General features: G+C 35.5%; 3 protein-coding genes across 4 annotated transcripts; 1 reads left to right on the top strand and 2 right to left on the bottom strand.

Annotated features, from left to right (window-relative positions):
• Window positions 1-1,928: 1,928 nt before the first annotated feature.
• LOC112721925 (uncharacterized) lies at window positions 1,929-2,519 on the bottom strand. The gene has a single exon (XM_025772944.1). The coding sequence runs from the start codon at window positions 2,517-2,519 to the stop codon at window positions 1,929-1,931; it is 591 nt and encodes a 196-aa protein (XP_025628729.1).
• A 1,308-nt stretch (window positions 2,520-3,827) lies between these two features.
• Window positions 3,828-8,286, top strand: LOC112722861 (O-fucosyltransferase 15). Of its 2 annotated transcripts, none has more exons than XM_025774044.3 (10): window positions 3,828-4,901; window positions 5,126-5,212; window positions 5,313-5,406; window positions 5,521-5,582; window positions 5,716-5,804; window positions 6,405-6,525; window positions 6,621-6,764; window positions 6,890-7,221; window positions 7,346-7,586; window positions 7,771-8,286. In XM_025774044.3, exons 1-10 carry the CDS (start codon window positions 4,527-4,529, stop codon window positions 8,077-8,079), a joined length of 1,854 nt encoding a protein of 617 aa, XP_025629829.1. In that variant the 5' UTR covers window positions 3,828-4,526; the 3' UTR covers window positions 8,080-8,286. The 2 variants fall into 2 exon arrangements, with proteins under 2 accessions (XP_025629829.1, XP_025629830.1); XM_025774045.3 differs by having other exon boundaries at window positions 4,232-4,901; window positions 5,297-5,406.
• Window positions 8,287-8,439: 153 nt separating this feature from the next.
• LOC112722860 (subtilisin-like protease SBT2.4) lies at window positions 8,440-13,709 on the bottom strand. Its single transcript, XM_025774043.3, has 9 exons — window positions 13,470-13,709; window positions 11,146-11,679; window positions 10,974-11,069; window positions 10,707-10,776; window positions 10,334-10,619; window positions 9,907-10,247; window positions 9,550-9,817; window positions 9,177-9,449; window positions 8,440-9,067 (listed from the first exon to the last, which is right to left on the bottom strand). Exons 1-9 carry the CDS (start codon window positions 13,682-13,684, stop codon window positions 8,655-8,657), a joined length of 2,496 nt encoding a protein of 831 aa, XP_025629828.1. The 5' UTR covers window positions 13,685-13,709; the 3' UTR covers window positions 8,440-8,654.
• Between the last annotated feature and the right edge of the window lie 135 nt (window positions 13,710-13,844).

Here is a 13,844-nt window from a genome sequence, read left to right as displayed (position 1 = left end):
TGTTGGCTTGTTCCACCCTCTTCTTACAATATCCCCGCATTCTTCATGGTCCTCCTAATATGCTTCATATTTGAAAAATATGTTGCTCTTCTTCCTTAGTTCTAGCATTATAATAATAGGACTGTGATCTGAACTTATAGCTGGTAAAGCAATTAGGGTAGCATGTTGGAACATTCTTCTCCATTCCCAGTTTGTCATAGCTCGATCTATCCTTTCTCTTGTAATGAAATCATTTCTTGGGTTGCTGTATCAAGTATATCTTCCTCCTTTTAATTCTAAATCCATGAGAGCATAAGCATTAATTAGCTTTTTAAATTCAATGATTTGGCTACTTGGTTTTGGGTGAAGGCCAATTTTTTCTTTTTGGTTCAAAATATTGTTGAAATTTCCAATAAAAACCTGAGGCTTTTGTTGGTCATCTTTTCTGGAAATGAGCTCACTCCATAGCTGTCTCCTTCTATAAAAATAGGGTCTTCATATACAAAATTACAATACCATTTATTCTCTTTTTTATCCTTAACATGCATTAAAATAAAATTGATACTCCAGGAATATATGATAATATCCAAACTTTCTTTCCAAAATAAGCAAAGACCTCCGGACAAACTCGGAGTTCTATGCAAAACATTTTATCAAAATGAAGCTTCTTCCTAAGTTTGTTTACATACATTTCCTTTGCTCTTGTTTCCATTAAGAAGACAGTGGCTGGTTTAATCTGTTTGCACAGATTTTTTAATTCTGAAACTGTCGCGGGAGCTATTAACCAGCGACAGTTCCAATTGATTATACTTATGGGTGAGGGTGGGATATGATAAGGCCCGCCTCCTCAGCCTTTATGCCTTCCATAGTTTCTTTAATTCCTTGCGCATCTTGCACTTTTTGACCTTTACCTGAAATTATTGGGACCATTTTACTCTTCTTCCTTACTCCCTGAAACTATGCCGAATTCTCCCATTCTTTGGTAATGTCTTCTATTATTTGCATATGTACCTCTTCTTCCCTTCCTCTTTTTAGTCTTAAAGTATTACATAATCTTTGGGCCAAATCAATCTCATACTGGTATGCTACTGTCATAACTTGGTTGTTGTTGACTTTCTCCTCTTCATCATCTGCAAGTTCAACAATATAAAACCATCCGTCTTTAGCCTTGTGGATTTGTTTCCAATTTTTCTCCTTTACGTCTTCCTGGCTGCATTGTCTCTGGAACTTCTCAACATAATCGAACTTGATTCTCTTTTGAATGCCTTCTATATTTATTTTGTTCAACTCCATTTGCTGCTCTTCCTCTGCCTTCTCCCCTTATTGCCTCTTTAGCAGCTGTCCAGGAATTAAATCATGCTCTTCCTCCTATGGGCCATTTTCTGATAAAAATATGGCCTTGTTAATTTTTTAGGATGCATCATCCTGCTTGCTTAGTGACACTTCATCCTGCCTTTCAAGCCCATCTATTTTTTCTTAATTTTTTTTTTGTGAAAAATTCTCTACTTCTTTACCTTTATCCAAATACTCGTGCTCCTGTATACTTAAAGCCTTTTTCTTATGGGTTACTTGCATGGATTCAACTTCTTTCTCTTTTGGTTTCAAAGTTTGGAAATGACCTTTTGAAGCTGGCCCAATCTCCTTCTCATTAATCACTTTCTCACTCTCCTCTTCTACTAATATTATTCCAATAACACTTTTTTTATCTTTTTTTTTTCTTCCTCCATATTATGGCCATCACAATTTTCAAGACATTGTGTATCTTCTTCCCTGCTCATTTCTTTTATCTCCATCTGTTGTTGGAACCTTCTAGTTGCATGTAGGTCTGCTTCTGTGTCTCTAGCTTCTGCAGTATCTACCTACTCTTGGATAGGCCTACATTCTCTTCCTCCTTTCATTACCCACTCTCTATTTCATGTATTTTTTCCACGCGCCACCCATAAAATCGGTTATGAAATTTTAATTCCATTGTCTTTTTGCCTGATTCCAGCTTTTTCAGCTAATGAAGAAATCGACTTGAGTTCCGAAACTGAAAGATCTGGCCCATATCTTGGTAAGTTTGAGTTGTGAATAGCCATTGCCGTCTCCTCTCTATAGCTTCTCCTATCATGACCTATCCTTCCACAATTATAGCAATAATCATATAACCTTTCATATTTAAATGATGCCCAAGAATAGCTGCCATTATTTCTCTTGTACCAAAACCCTGTTTTCAATTGCTTCAACGCATTCACCTCCACTCTGACTCTCAGAAAGTTTCTAAGCAAATTCTCGTCAACATAAGGATCTTCAACTTCTAATAGTTTTCTTAGAGAAGCTCCTATCTTTTCAGCATTACTTTTGTTCAACTTTTCCATGGGAAAGGCATGAACTTGGACCCAGATAGCAATGAAGTTATAACATACCTTTTCGAATGAAAGTTCTGGCCTCCACCATTGCAAGCTAAGTATATGTTCGTCCACCCTCCATGGCCCTTCTCCATGAATTTTTATGGTATATTCTTCATGCTTGAAGTTGAACAAATATGTATTTGCGCCCATGCTTGAGATAATCAAACCTTGAGGCTCTCTCCACATTCTCTTGATTGATTTTTTCACAGTAACCTTGTTTACATTCTTCTCTATCAAAATTCTTCCAACCAACTTTTTTTTATCTGATGTTCACTGACATCCTGGTCTCCATCAAGGTGAAGAACTTCTCTACCAATACTACCATGAGTTTAAAATGTTGACTAGCTATACTTAGAACTTAGACTCAGAAATGTGTGATTGTTTCAGTTGGTGATGTTATGATTTTCTCTTTTTTCCTTTAACAGAGCTCTGTTATCAAAGATAAACAAATTTTCATTCAAAGTAGTTGCTCTAGCTATCTAGAGAAATTAGCTCTTCCTCCAAGAGAAAAGATCCTCTTTTTCTCCGTGAACTGTTGGATTTACAGCTTCAAAAACGAAGAAAGGCTTCCACTCCACACTTACCTTTTTGTCCTCTCTTATTTGCTTTAATAGTTGGTGGTTAGCCCGATTTATTGTGGGCTTTAGTTATCTTTTTAAAACAGAAAAATGATCATTGTTTTTGAAAGCAAAATGATTAAATTTCTTAAACGTGTTGCACCCAAAAAAAAAAGTTGTTTAACGTAAAACGAGATTAAAGAAATCAAACAACAATATACCCAAAAAAAAAAAAAAGATGTCGTTGCTACTGAATTTAGGTCTAAGATAAGTTGAGTTGACATATGACATGCACCCCATTTGCCATTTGTACTGTACCAAATGATACATCTCATGCGTTTTAAGACATTTTTTCCTCGTGGGGTTGTTTTTGGAGGCCTAATTAATATAAATATGTCTTGAGTGGTGCAATTAAGATTTCTTTTTCTAGTAGTCACATTTTTGGGTGTCCTATTGAATAAAAAAGTTATCTTATCACCTTTGAAACTTTTTGTCTACCAGAGAGTCTGAAACCTTGTCTGGTTAATGCTCACGGAAAAGAAAATAACTAGTGTTCCAATAAGAGACGGGCTCAAATGTCCAGCATGTTAATTGCCAGTGTGAGTGTGAGTGTAACGGCACTTGTTCTCCGGGCTCTGCCTATGACACCCATCATCAAATTTACTAAGTAGAATGGACCTAATGTCTTACACCTCTGAGTAACAACATAAAATAATTGAGACAAAATAATAATAATAATAATAATAATAATAATAATAATAATAATAATAATAATAATAAGAATGGACCCAAGAACTAACATCAAAGCCTGGCTCCCTTGACCAAAAAAAAAAAAAAAAAAGCCTGGCTCCTGATTCTCATTCACCAAGATATCATCTAATCACTGTTTACATTGGCATTAGGCGGTGTTCCATTCCCTGTTCAGTAGAGATCTAGCTGTTTCTACTCCATTATCCTTTGAACATTTTCTTTTGAAACTATAACTAACTAATTAAGTTAGTTGCAAATTCAGGAACTAATAGCTCACAAAAGTGCTTGAATTATCAGTTTGGTTAATATCCCCTGTTGCTAAGTGGATTGGTCTTACCAAAGCTATAGTGATACTATACTGCTTCTTTAACTGATCAATGCCAAACTTTTGACGAATAAGCAACATCCTTCTTTGCTGCTGCTTTTTCTTCTTATTTTTTAGTATATTAGTTTATAATTAAACAATAATAACATAATATAAAGTAGCAAAAAATAAATAATTATATAAAAAAATAAATATAATTATATATTTAGACCGCATATCAAAATTAAACTCTACAAAAAATAACGTGGATGAAAATATCAATTAATTATATTAAAAAATTGCAAGTTAAAAATGGTGTCATGTTTCAATGGAGAATCAAACCCCAGGATTAAGAAGAAAAATAATTCAATTTCACGAAACCAAGTAGAAATTCTACGCTCTTAGCTCATTCATTTTACTTTAACATAAGAACCCCAACTTGGCGCCACGGCTGTTATCACGGTTGTTATTCAATCCTTCGAAACAATTCATTCAGATTTTTTTTGTCTCCACACTTACGGATCTGATCTGAACCGAACCCGAATCATGGTGTCCGCATCCGACGGCCTTCCAGTTCCAGATCGGTGCGGACCCATCGCCACCCGTTCCGCCTCCTTCAACGGTCTTTATTCCTCCTCATCCCCCCTTACCCCCCGGAGCCGCCAATCGTCGCCGGTTCACTCGTCGAGGGTGGGCCCCAGTCACCCCTTAAGTTGCCGCAGAAGCAGATCCCAATTTCCATGGTACCGATGGAAACGCCTCAAAGTAGTTATGGCACTTGTTGCTTTGCTAGGTTCCTTATTCCTTGTGAACTGGATTATGCTCGCAAGGCTTCAACATGACGCACCAAATCTTCCTGTTTCTAAATCTGCTGCCAAGTTATCCATCCGTTCCTCTGTTTCCCTTTCAGTTTCGGTTCAGGTGCTTTGTTTCTTCCATTCATAAATAGTATATTGTTATCCTCATATTGTACTCACCGTTAATATAGTATATATGCATTGATAGTTGGTAGATAAACATGTTGCTCTAATTTTATATGCTATATATAGAATAGTTGGGATATTAATATAACTTAATTTCATGGCTGCTGGATGATTTTGTTGTGTTTCTAAGTGTTGGTCATTATTTTTTGCTGATGCTTACAGGGTAAAGGGAACAAGTCTGGAAAAGGGAAAAAACCACACAAGGGATATCAAAGGATGCTGGCTTTGGCTGCCCATGCCTTGGCAGAGGTAAAGCCATAGAGTTTATAGAATGATTTCTAATTGTTTTGGATTTCTCTCTGGTGCATGTTTGTGTAAGTATTTCTGATTTAGTTTTCATATGGGACAGGATAAACGAGAACCAAAGGATTTGTGGCAGGAACCTTTGGCTCCTGCATCTACTTGGAGACCTTGTTCTGATCTGCGTAATTGGGAACCTAATGGTATGTGTGCTAGAACTTAGAACTGCAGCACTTTGTATGTCGGAAAGTGAGTACAAACAAGATTTCCTTGTGTCATGAACTCACACTCTGCTATCCTTTAATGTACTCTCCCAGAAGGAAAGAATGGATACATTTTTGTTACTGCAAATGGTGGGATCAATCAACAGCGGGTTGCTGTAAGTATTCTTTGTTAGACTGCTATGTTTTTATGCTTACTGCATCTTTGAATTTGGGTTTTGTTTGATTTGAAAGTGTTTTTTCTTTTTAATGGATTAACTCAGCATAAATGATCAATTTGGTTCGCCACAGGTTTGCAATGCTGTTGTTGTGGCACGATTACTAAATTCAACTTTGGTCATTCCCAAATTTATGTACAGTAGTGTATGGAGAGATGTGAGGTGATGTTCTGTCTATCTTTTTCCTTCCTCATCCTCTTCATAGTTTGACTAACACAATATAGGGCATGTTTGGTTTGTGTTTCATTTTCATTTCCATTTTCAGTATTCTTTTAGGATTTTATGAAGAAAAGAAAGATTTTATTGTTTTCACAGTGAATCTTCTTTTTCCCCACAAAAATACTAAAAACATAATACACTGGAAATGCAAACCAAACAAGCCCCTAATTTCTCTCGAAATATTTAGTTGCTAGACCAAATGCTTAGTAAAAACTCTGATGATTACTGGGATGTTATAATATGAAAGTGAATTTTTTATGATTGTTGTAGCTGAATAAAACCTGTGATTCTAATACATAGCTACAAGTTATATGAAAAATTCAGGGGGATAGGTTAGCTGGTTAGGCATATGGGTTAGCAATTCACTAACTACTGCCTTTTTTATCCCATATTTTTGGAAGGGAAACTACCATGGTAAAATTTCTAGTTTTAGCATTTATTCTACTTTATTTTTATATTCACATTTGCTGTCCATGGGTATTCTCTTATGACGTTTCGAATTTGTAAGTGTAACTTATGATCTCTTATTTCATAATTTCATAGTCAATTCAGCGATATCTATCAGGAGGAGCATTTTATTAACTACTTGACTCCTGATATTCGGATAGTGCGTGAACTTCCCAAGGAACTGCAGTCTTTGGACTTGGAGGCAATTGGTAGTGTTGTAAGTAACTTTCCTACTTCAGCAGACTATAAGAGTATAAGTACACTCAAATATATTGGCTCTGTATGTTCTTAATTGTGGGAATGCTTTTTCAGGTGACAGATGTTGACATGGTAAAGGAGGCAAAGCCTAGCTTTTACTTGAAAAACATCCTACCTATTATACTTAAGAATCAAGTTGTTCACTTTGTTGGATTTGGGAATCGCCTTGCATTTGACCCAATACCATTTGAACTTCAGGTAAATGTCATTTGATGCTTAGATATTACAATCAAATTGCCAGGTTCTGGCAGATATGCCTCTATTATTGTCTTTCTTAAATTTCAAGCCCTAGTGTGCTATTCCTAATCGGGAAATTCATATAGAGACTTCGTTGCAGATGTAACTTTCATGCCCTGCAATTTGTTCCCAGAATACAAAAAACTGGTGCTTTGCTTCTTAAAAGATTACGCAAACATGAAGGTCTTATTGGACCGTTGGACCGTTATCTTCTTGGTCCATTTGCAGAATCAGTTGAGGAAAATGGAAATAATGTCAAGAAAGCATCAAAATACCTAGCTATACATCTCAGATTTGAAATTGACATGGTTTCCCATTCTTTATGTGAATTTGGGGGAGGTGAAGAAGAGAGGAAAGAATTGGACGCATATCGTGAAATTCATTTCCCTGCATTGGCACAGTTGAAGAGGACTACAAAGTATGTGTCACTATAATCTTAATCATGTGAAATTCTCCCCATAGACAGAAATTTTATTTTTGATAAAGAAAAAGCCTTACTCTTGGAACTTGTTTGACCTCAATAATTTAAATATTCTATGCAGATTGCCTTCTCCCTCAGAGCTCAGGGCCGAAGGCCTATGTCCTTTGACACCGGAAGAAGCAGTCCTTATGCTTGCTGGTCTTGGTTTCAACCGCAAGACACATGTATTTGTAGCTGGATCTAATTTATATGGAGGTCGCTCGCGGTTGGTTGCTTTGACCAGCTTGTACCCTAAATTAGTCACTAAGGAGAACTTACTTTCTGCTGCCGAACTTGAACCCTTTGCAAATTATTCATCTCAGGTGAGTATCCATTTATGTTTTTATTCTATTTGATCCTTAGCTTCATTTGAGCGTGCATAGCAATGTGTGCATGCGTGCATGTGCATGTGGATATGAAAACACAACATCATAAGAGGAACATTGGGTCTTTTTTGGCTTTACTGTTACTCTTTTGATGAATAACAAGAAACGATATCTATTGTAGTTAGCAGCACTGGACTTCATAGGATGCACTGCTTCTGATGCATTTGCCATGACCGATTCGGGTAGTCAGTTGTCATCTTTGGTGTCCGGGTATCGAATATATTATGGAGGAGGAAGAATGCCAACAATACGTCCTAATAAGCGCAGGCTTGCTAGTATATTCATGAAGAACTCTACCATAGAATGGCGAGTGTTTGAACAGAGAATGAGGAAAGCAATTAGACAAACTAAGCATGTACAGACAAGGCCCAAGGCTAGAAGTGTTTACAGATATCCTAGGTGTAAAGAATGTATGTGCAGGACAGATTGATTCATTTGTTTTAGCTTGGTTTAATTGCCCATTGCAATTTTATACATTCTTTTTCATTTATTCTACTAGTTAGTTATTTTTCTTTACTAATTTGGTTAGGCTGCTCCATGTTATAGCTACACTGTACCATAACTTAGCATGGGATTGATCTCTGACAAATAGTAACCATTGTCATATACGATTCTTTCAAGCTCTTTTTGCTCCAAAGATTTTGTTGCTAAAAGCCGAATATTTAACAATAGTTAGGGCTGGGTTATCTTGTCACTTAAGGTTATCTTGGAACTAATACAACCGAACTCCTTTGAATCTTGCAGGCTCGGGCTTAGAGTCTAAAGAACAAATTAGGAGTTATTCTATACATTTAAGTATTTTTGCATGTAATTATTATGGAAAAATATTAGGTGACCAGTATTTTTTTTCTCTTACATTTGTCTTGCATGGTAACCAACACCAGCCAACTTCTCATAATTGTTGACCCCTAGCATTCCTCACTTTTATGCGACCATGTCAGAGTTAAACTGACTAAAACCCAGTTGCATAACAAAAGGTGGCTGTTTTGCTAGGTAGTGTGATTTTCAATATATTAAAGAAGGTAAAACTGACAACGTTATTCTTACAATGTGATTCAAATTTCCTGTCAAAACAATTTCACCAAAGCTGAAATTTGTCATGGTTGCGTAAACATTGAGTCGAATGTTCAGATCTTGTGTTCCTTGCGGACTTATAGTAAACCAAGCTGGAGACAGATCGACGGTAGTTCCAAATGGAGGCATAACAGTGGCCAAATATGTCTCCGTTTTGTTCCCCACATTGATGAAAGTTCTTCGCATAGAAGCTGAGCCTTTCAGTGCAGATATTGTTACCGAAGGAAGGTTTAGATCATATGGATCGGAAAATGATTGGTTGCAAGGTACCCCTATGGTAGCAAGTATTGTATCCTGGCCAATGTTGGGCAAAGAGCATAAGAAGCTGACATAGTCTGCAAACTCTGTTTTAAGAAGAGTAAACATTATTCATGTTGTTAGCAGGTAAAAGAACCAAGCTGATCAAGCATTCAATTCAAGTGTGTGGCTCTTCTACTTTACTAGTACGTATACCTGATGGCAGAACCAAGCCTGGATCATTGGCACGGTTAGGGTTGACAATGCCTGCCCCACATTCAAAGGGAGTGGAGGGATGCAAGGTGCCTATGGGATAGCTTTCTGCCATTATATTCTCTCCAAGATTATCAAACTTTGTGCTGGTTGTGGTTATTGCAGATGCTATCATAGATGGAGTCCATGATGGATTATATTGCTTGATTAGTGCTGCGATTCCAGCTACATGAGGTGTGGCCATGCTGGTACCGGATAATATTGCAAATTCATGCCCTATATGTGTTATAACAGAAGAGTTACAACAGAAACTAAGATTTGTGATTGAATAGAGTTGGCTAAATAGATCAGACGACGCTATGATATCGATGTGTACCTCTCAGCATGGGATTCGAGACACTCATGGGGCTATAGGCTGCCCATATTTGGTCCCCTGGAGCAAGAACATCAGGTTTAAGTACATCAGCAAGACTTTTTCTATTGTCACTGATATCCGGACCCCTTGAAGAAAATAAACTAACAACCGGCGATCGCTCCGTGAAAGATGCTACTCTTCCTTCCCCTATAGCTGCCATGGCATCAGATTCTATGAAATTTCCTCTCTCATCCCTCTTGGTATGTTCTTCATAATATTGTGATATAACCTACATTTAGGAGCAATCGTTTATTCAGTTAATGGAAGCCTTGTTTCAGTTAGAATACAAAATGATGACTAATTAGTTCTTTTTTATACCTTGGCATCATCTACACGAGAGATCAATATGGAAGGAAGAGCAAAAGGATATGCCTGAGGTTTGTAACTACCATATCTTGGATTTGCAACATAGATAAAACCTGAGAATCCTAGAGTCCTTGCCGTATCAACAATGGCAGCAAAAGAGGAGGTTCCAGTATAGAATCCATATGAACAGGTACAGATAACTATCCTTGCAAACACCAAGTTTGGATCGAAAACTTCTGGATGCTGGCACTCTTCTATATATTCCGGAGAGTGTTGGAATGTTCCATTTTTTTTTAATGCATCCTTGGCTAACACCAGCTTTTGTAAAACTTTTCCATTTCCAAAACCTGGCCCTGAAGAGGTAATTAAATAAAGAAGCTCAAACAAAAGGAGCATTATGCTCTTGGAACATTGCGTTTGGGAACCTAAGCGGCATTACCTGATAGGCTAGCACCATCTAGAACTTGGCCATTTCCAAGAAGAAGATGAGCAGGGTAGGTTCTGTCAGTGGTGGAAGCGCCAACCCCCATGGCCCAGGGACTAAAAGAGACCACAGTTGAAGGATATGGACCCTTGTTCCCTGCAGCTTGGACCACAAAAACTCCTGCTTTCCTTGCAAATAACATGGCAACCTCAAACATGTTTAAGAAGGTTAATGTGCCATCTGGTGGTGGTTCATCTGGTCCCACAGAGACTGTTAAGATATCCACCCTATCACTCACAGCCTGCATATGTATATATATTTATATAAATCAATCAAACAATTAGGTATTCAAAAATTAATTATTTGACAATGTATGTGCAAAAATTACTTGATCCATAGCTGCAACAACATCTGCAAGAGTTGACCCGCTTGGATATGCAGCCTTATAAACCGCAATCCTACAATGCAAAAAAAAAAAAAAAAAAAAAAAGCAATCAATTTTACATAATATAGCAAAGGTAAAAACTCGGTATAGTTAACTTTATGTGAAGTTCACAGTGCACCTGAGTATTCACCTATAGCAAAACCAGTAAAAATATCTATCTGAAAATATGTCATACTCAAGGCAAGGAACCGATAATAAAAAATACCTGACCTTGCACGAGGTGCCATACCGCTAGCTTTCCCATAGAAGACACCGTTCACAACAACGGGAACACCACGATTTCCAGCAGCAATAGAGGCAACATGACTGAAATCATCAAAAGTAACAATCATAATTCATACATCTTAGAAGATAAGTTGAGGTGAGTAGCAGAATGGATTACCTGCCATGTCCTTCAGCATCAAAGGGTGAAAGGATGTCGACAGAAGCATTAAGGTTGACCGCAGCTTGGGCACCAGCAGAGAAGAACTTGGCAGACACAATCTTGCCATTGCAAGAAGAAGCAGGGAAGAAGGGACCGAACTGACACTCAGCGGATGAGAAAGAAGAGAGGTTAGAGGTGAAAGGGTGCAAGTTGGGATCGTAAGCGAAGCTAGGGTGGGTAGGGTTGATGCCGCTGTCAACAAAACCAATGACAACGCCGTCGCCGGCGTGTGCAGGTCCTCCAAGCTGCGTCCAAATACCAGTGGGTAAGCTTAGAAACTGGGGAGTGTGGGTTGTCATAAGCTTGGCTCCATTGTCTCTCTGTACAAGCTTCACTCCGGCCAAGTTTCTCAGCCTCGTCGCCTGGGATCGGCTCGTGTGCACGGAAAACCCATTGAACATGTGTTTGAAGCTGTGGAGCTTCTTGTAGCTTCCATTTTCCAGAGCGCTTTGTAGAATTTCATCGTGTTTTGCTTCTGCTTCCGCGCCCAAACTATTTTATCAATAAAAGTAAGACAACACTTTCTTTTTCACGTATTTTTATCTAATTTTTTTAATTTCATAATTTACTAATATATTTTTAAATATTATTCACCAAAATAATAAATTTTACTGGCCTCTAACATTTTTCTAAAAATAAAGAGTAAATAGTTATTTTTACACTCCAAAAATATGTTAAATGAGTTTAAAATCTAATACTCTTCATTGTTTGATAAATAAATTATTTTTTTTAAATTTAGTATTTACATTTGATAAATTAATTTAAAAATAATTTTAGTGTACAAATAGCATTTTTTTTTTTAATTTATCAAAACACAAAACAAAATGTTACTTCTTCAAATTAAAAAACTTTACAAACTAAGTCAAGTCGATCAGTTATTAACATTTTATGAAATTAATATGTAATTGTTAAAATAATTTTTTATGTAATACTTTTTTATAAAAGCACGAATCTTAGCTATTTTAATTTTCCTTATCGTTTTTGGAAAATTGCTTTTGCAATTTCTAAATATGACACTTATTAGATAAAACCCTGATAATAACAAATTTTTAAATCATTTTAGGTGTACATTAAATTAGATATTAATATAAAATATATATTAAAATATAAAATATATATATAAATTAATTAAACTATATATATTTATGTAAATATATTGTGCCTATAGTATTTTTTTAATCTTTAAATAAGATTGATTATTGATTTCTTTGGTAATTAATACTGACTATACTGTCAGGTCAATGGAAATTAATGTTCATAATAACTAAAAGTTATTAATGTATTTTGTGATTCAAGTAATTTACGATTAGAGATTTTTTTATGATAAGAAAATTAGAAAGAATAATAAAATACAAATATGATTTAGTTTAAGAAAGTTAAGATATCTTAAGTAATGCTAAATATAGTTTTTTATTATATAAATAAAGTCAGAAAGAATAATAAAAATGCAAATATGCTTTAATTAATGAAAATTAAGAGATTAAGATATCAAATTAAGTGATTTTTCTTTTATGATAAAATGTAGAGAGAATAATAAATGCTAGTTGAACAAGTAATGGTTAGCATCACCGAAATACAAATATGCTTTAATTAGAGAAAATTAAAAGATTCAGATATATTGCAATAAGTAATGCTAAATAGAATTTATTTTCTTTTGTTATAATCAATTAACTTGTCATCAGAAACATGTGACAAATTTTTTAGAAATAACTGAAAAATATAGCGGGAAAAAATCATAAATATATTCACTATAATTTGGCTGGCATTTTAACTAGGAATTTTGATTGAACGGCATTTCATTAAAAAGGAAAAGTATAGGTAAACAATGAAAATATTAAATAATATAAACAATAGATATACTGGATGTTCATTTTACTAGTGTACGGATGGTTATTTTAAAATTAAAATTTAGAAAATTAATTTAAAGGTATAGTGTGTTTTTATTTGATTGGTGGCTGTTCATATTGTTCAACAAAATCATTATCTCCCTAGCATTTCCCCATTAAAAAAAGTGCAAAACAGCGATACACAAAATAATGAAACGAAACTTATTGGTGAGTTTATACATGGGTGAATACGAATTTAGAAAAGTAGAAGTTTTTCATTTCGGTGTTATGATGATGAATTAATGATCTGAAATAACTTGACTGAAGATTTTAGAAGAAAAAAAATTTGCAAATGAACATGATTTCTGCTGTATAAATGAGACATTATAATAAATCGGACTATGAACAAAGAGTATAAATTAATTAAACCAAAGTCTCTACTATGAACTAATTAACCTGTTGGGATCAATTGTTGTTGAATCTTGACTATGAGAACCTTTTTGGAAAGCAATTCCATCTCCTTCCAATAGAACCAAGTATATGTGTCTCTCTTCATCATCATGAAAACAAGTAATGGAAATCACAAAGATTGAAATGAAAATACTCATCATCAGTAGTAGTGTTAGTGATGATGGTAAAACCATGGAGGTAACACTGCTCCCTTTAGACATTGTTGAGGCGAAGAAAAAAAAGAAAGATTTGTTGAAGAGTTGATGGTAATAACGATTCTTATATATAGAGATGCAAAGCAAGGATATATAATAGCCTCACTGATAACGTGAACGAATTCTAAAATTTGGCATATTTTAAGGTAATTTATATCATTTCTTA

Source organism: Arachis hypogaea, chromosome 11 (genome assembly GCF_003086295.3).
Source record: "Arachis hypogaea cultivar Tifrunner chromosome 11, arahy.Tifrunner.gnm2.J5K5, whole genome shotgun sequence".
Lineage (NCBI taxonomy): Eukaryota > Viridiplantae > Streptophyta > Magnoliopsida > Fabales > Fabaceae > Arachis > Arachis hypogaea.
This window is presented reverse-complemented; position numbering and strand designations above follow the sequence as displayed.

Excerpts from the sequence above, each read along its gene's own strand:
- LOC112721925 (XM_025772944.1), bottom strand. The coding sequence starts at position 2,519 with ATGGGCGCAAATACATATTTGTTCAACTTCAAGCATGAAGAATATACC.
- LOC112722861 (XM_025774044.3), top strand. The coding sequence starts at position 4,527 with ATGGTGTCCGCATCCGACGGCCTTCCAGTTCCAGATCGGTGCGGACCC. Across the intron at positions 7,222-7,345 it reads CAGTTGAAGAGGACTACAAA|ATTGCCTTCTCCCTCAGAGC; the intron begins GTATGTGTCACT and ends TATTCTATGCAG. Across the intron at positions 7,587-7,770 it reads TTGCAAATTATTCATCTCAG|TTAGCAGCACTGGACTTCAT; the intron begins GTGAGTATCCAT and ends TATCTATTGTAG.
- LOC112722860 (XM_025774043.3), bottom strand. The coding sequence starts at position 13,684 with ATGTCTAAAGGGAGCAGTGTTACCTCCATGGTTTTACCATCATCACTA. Across the intron at positions 10,777-10,973 it reads GGTATGGCACCTCGTGCAAG|GATTGCGGTTTATAAGGCTG; the intron begins GTCAGGTATTTT and ends TTTGCATTGTAG. Across the intron at positions 9,068-9,176 it reads AGGCTTGGTTCTGCCATCAG|AGTTTGCAGACTATGTCAGC; the intron begins GTATACGTACTA and ends TTCTTAAAACAG.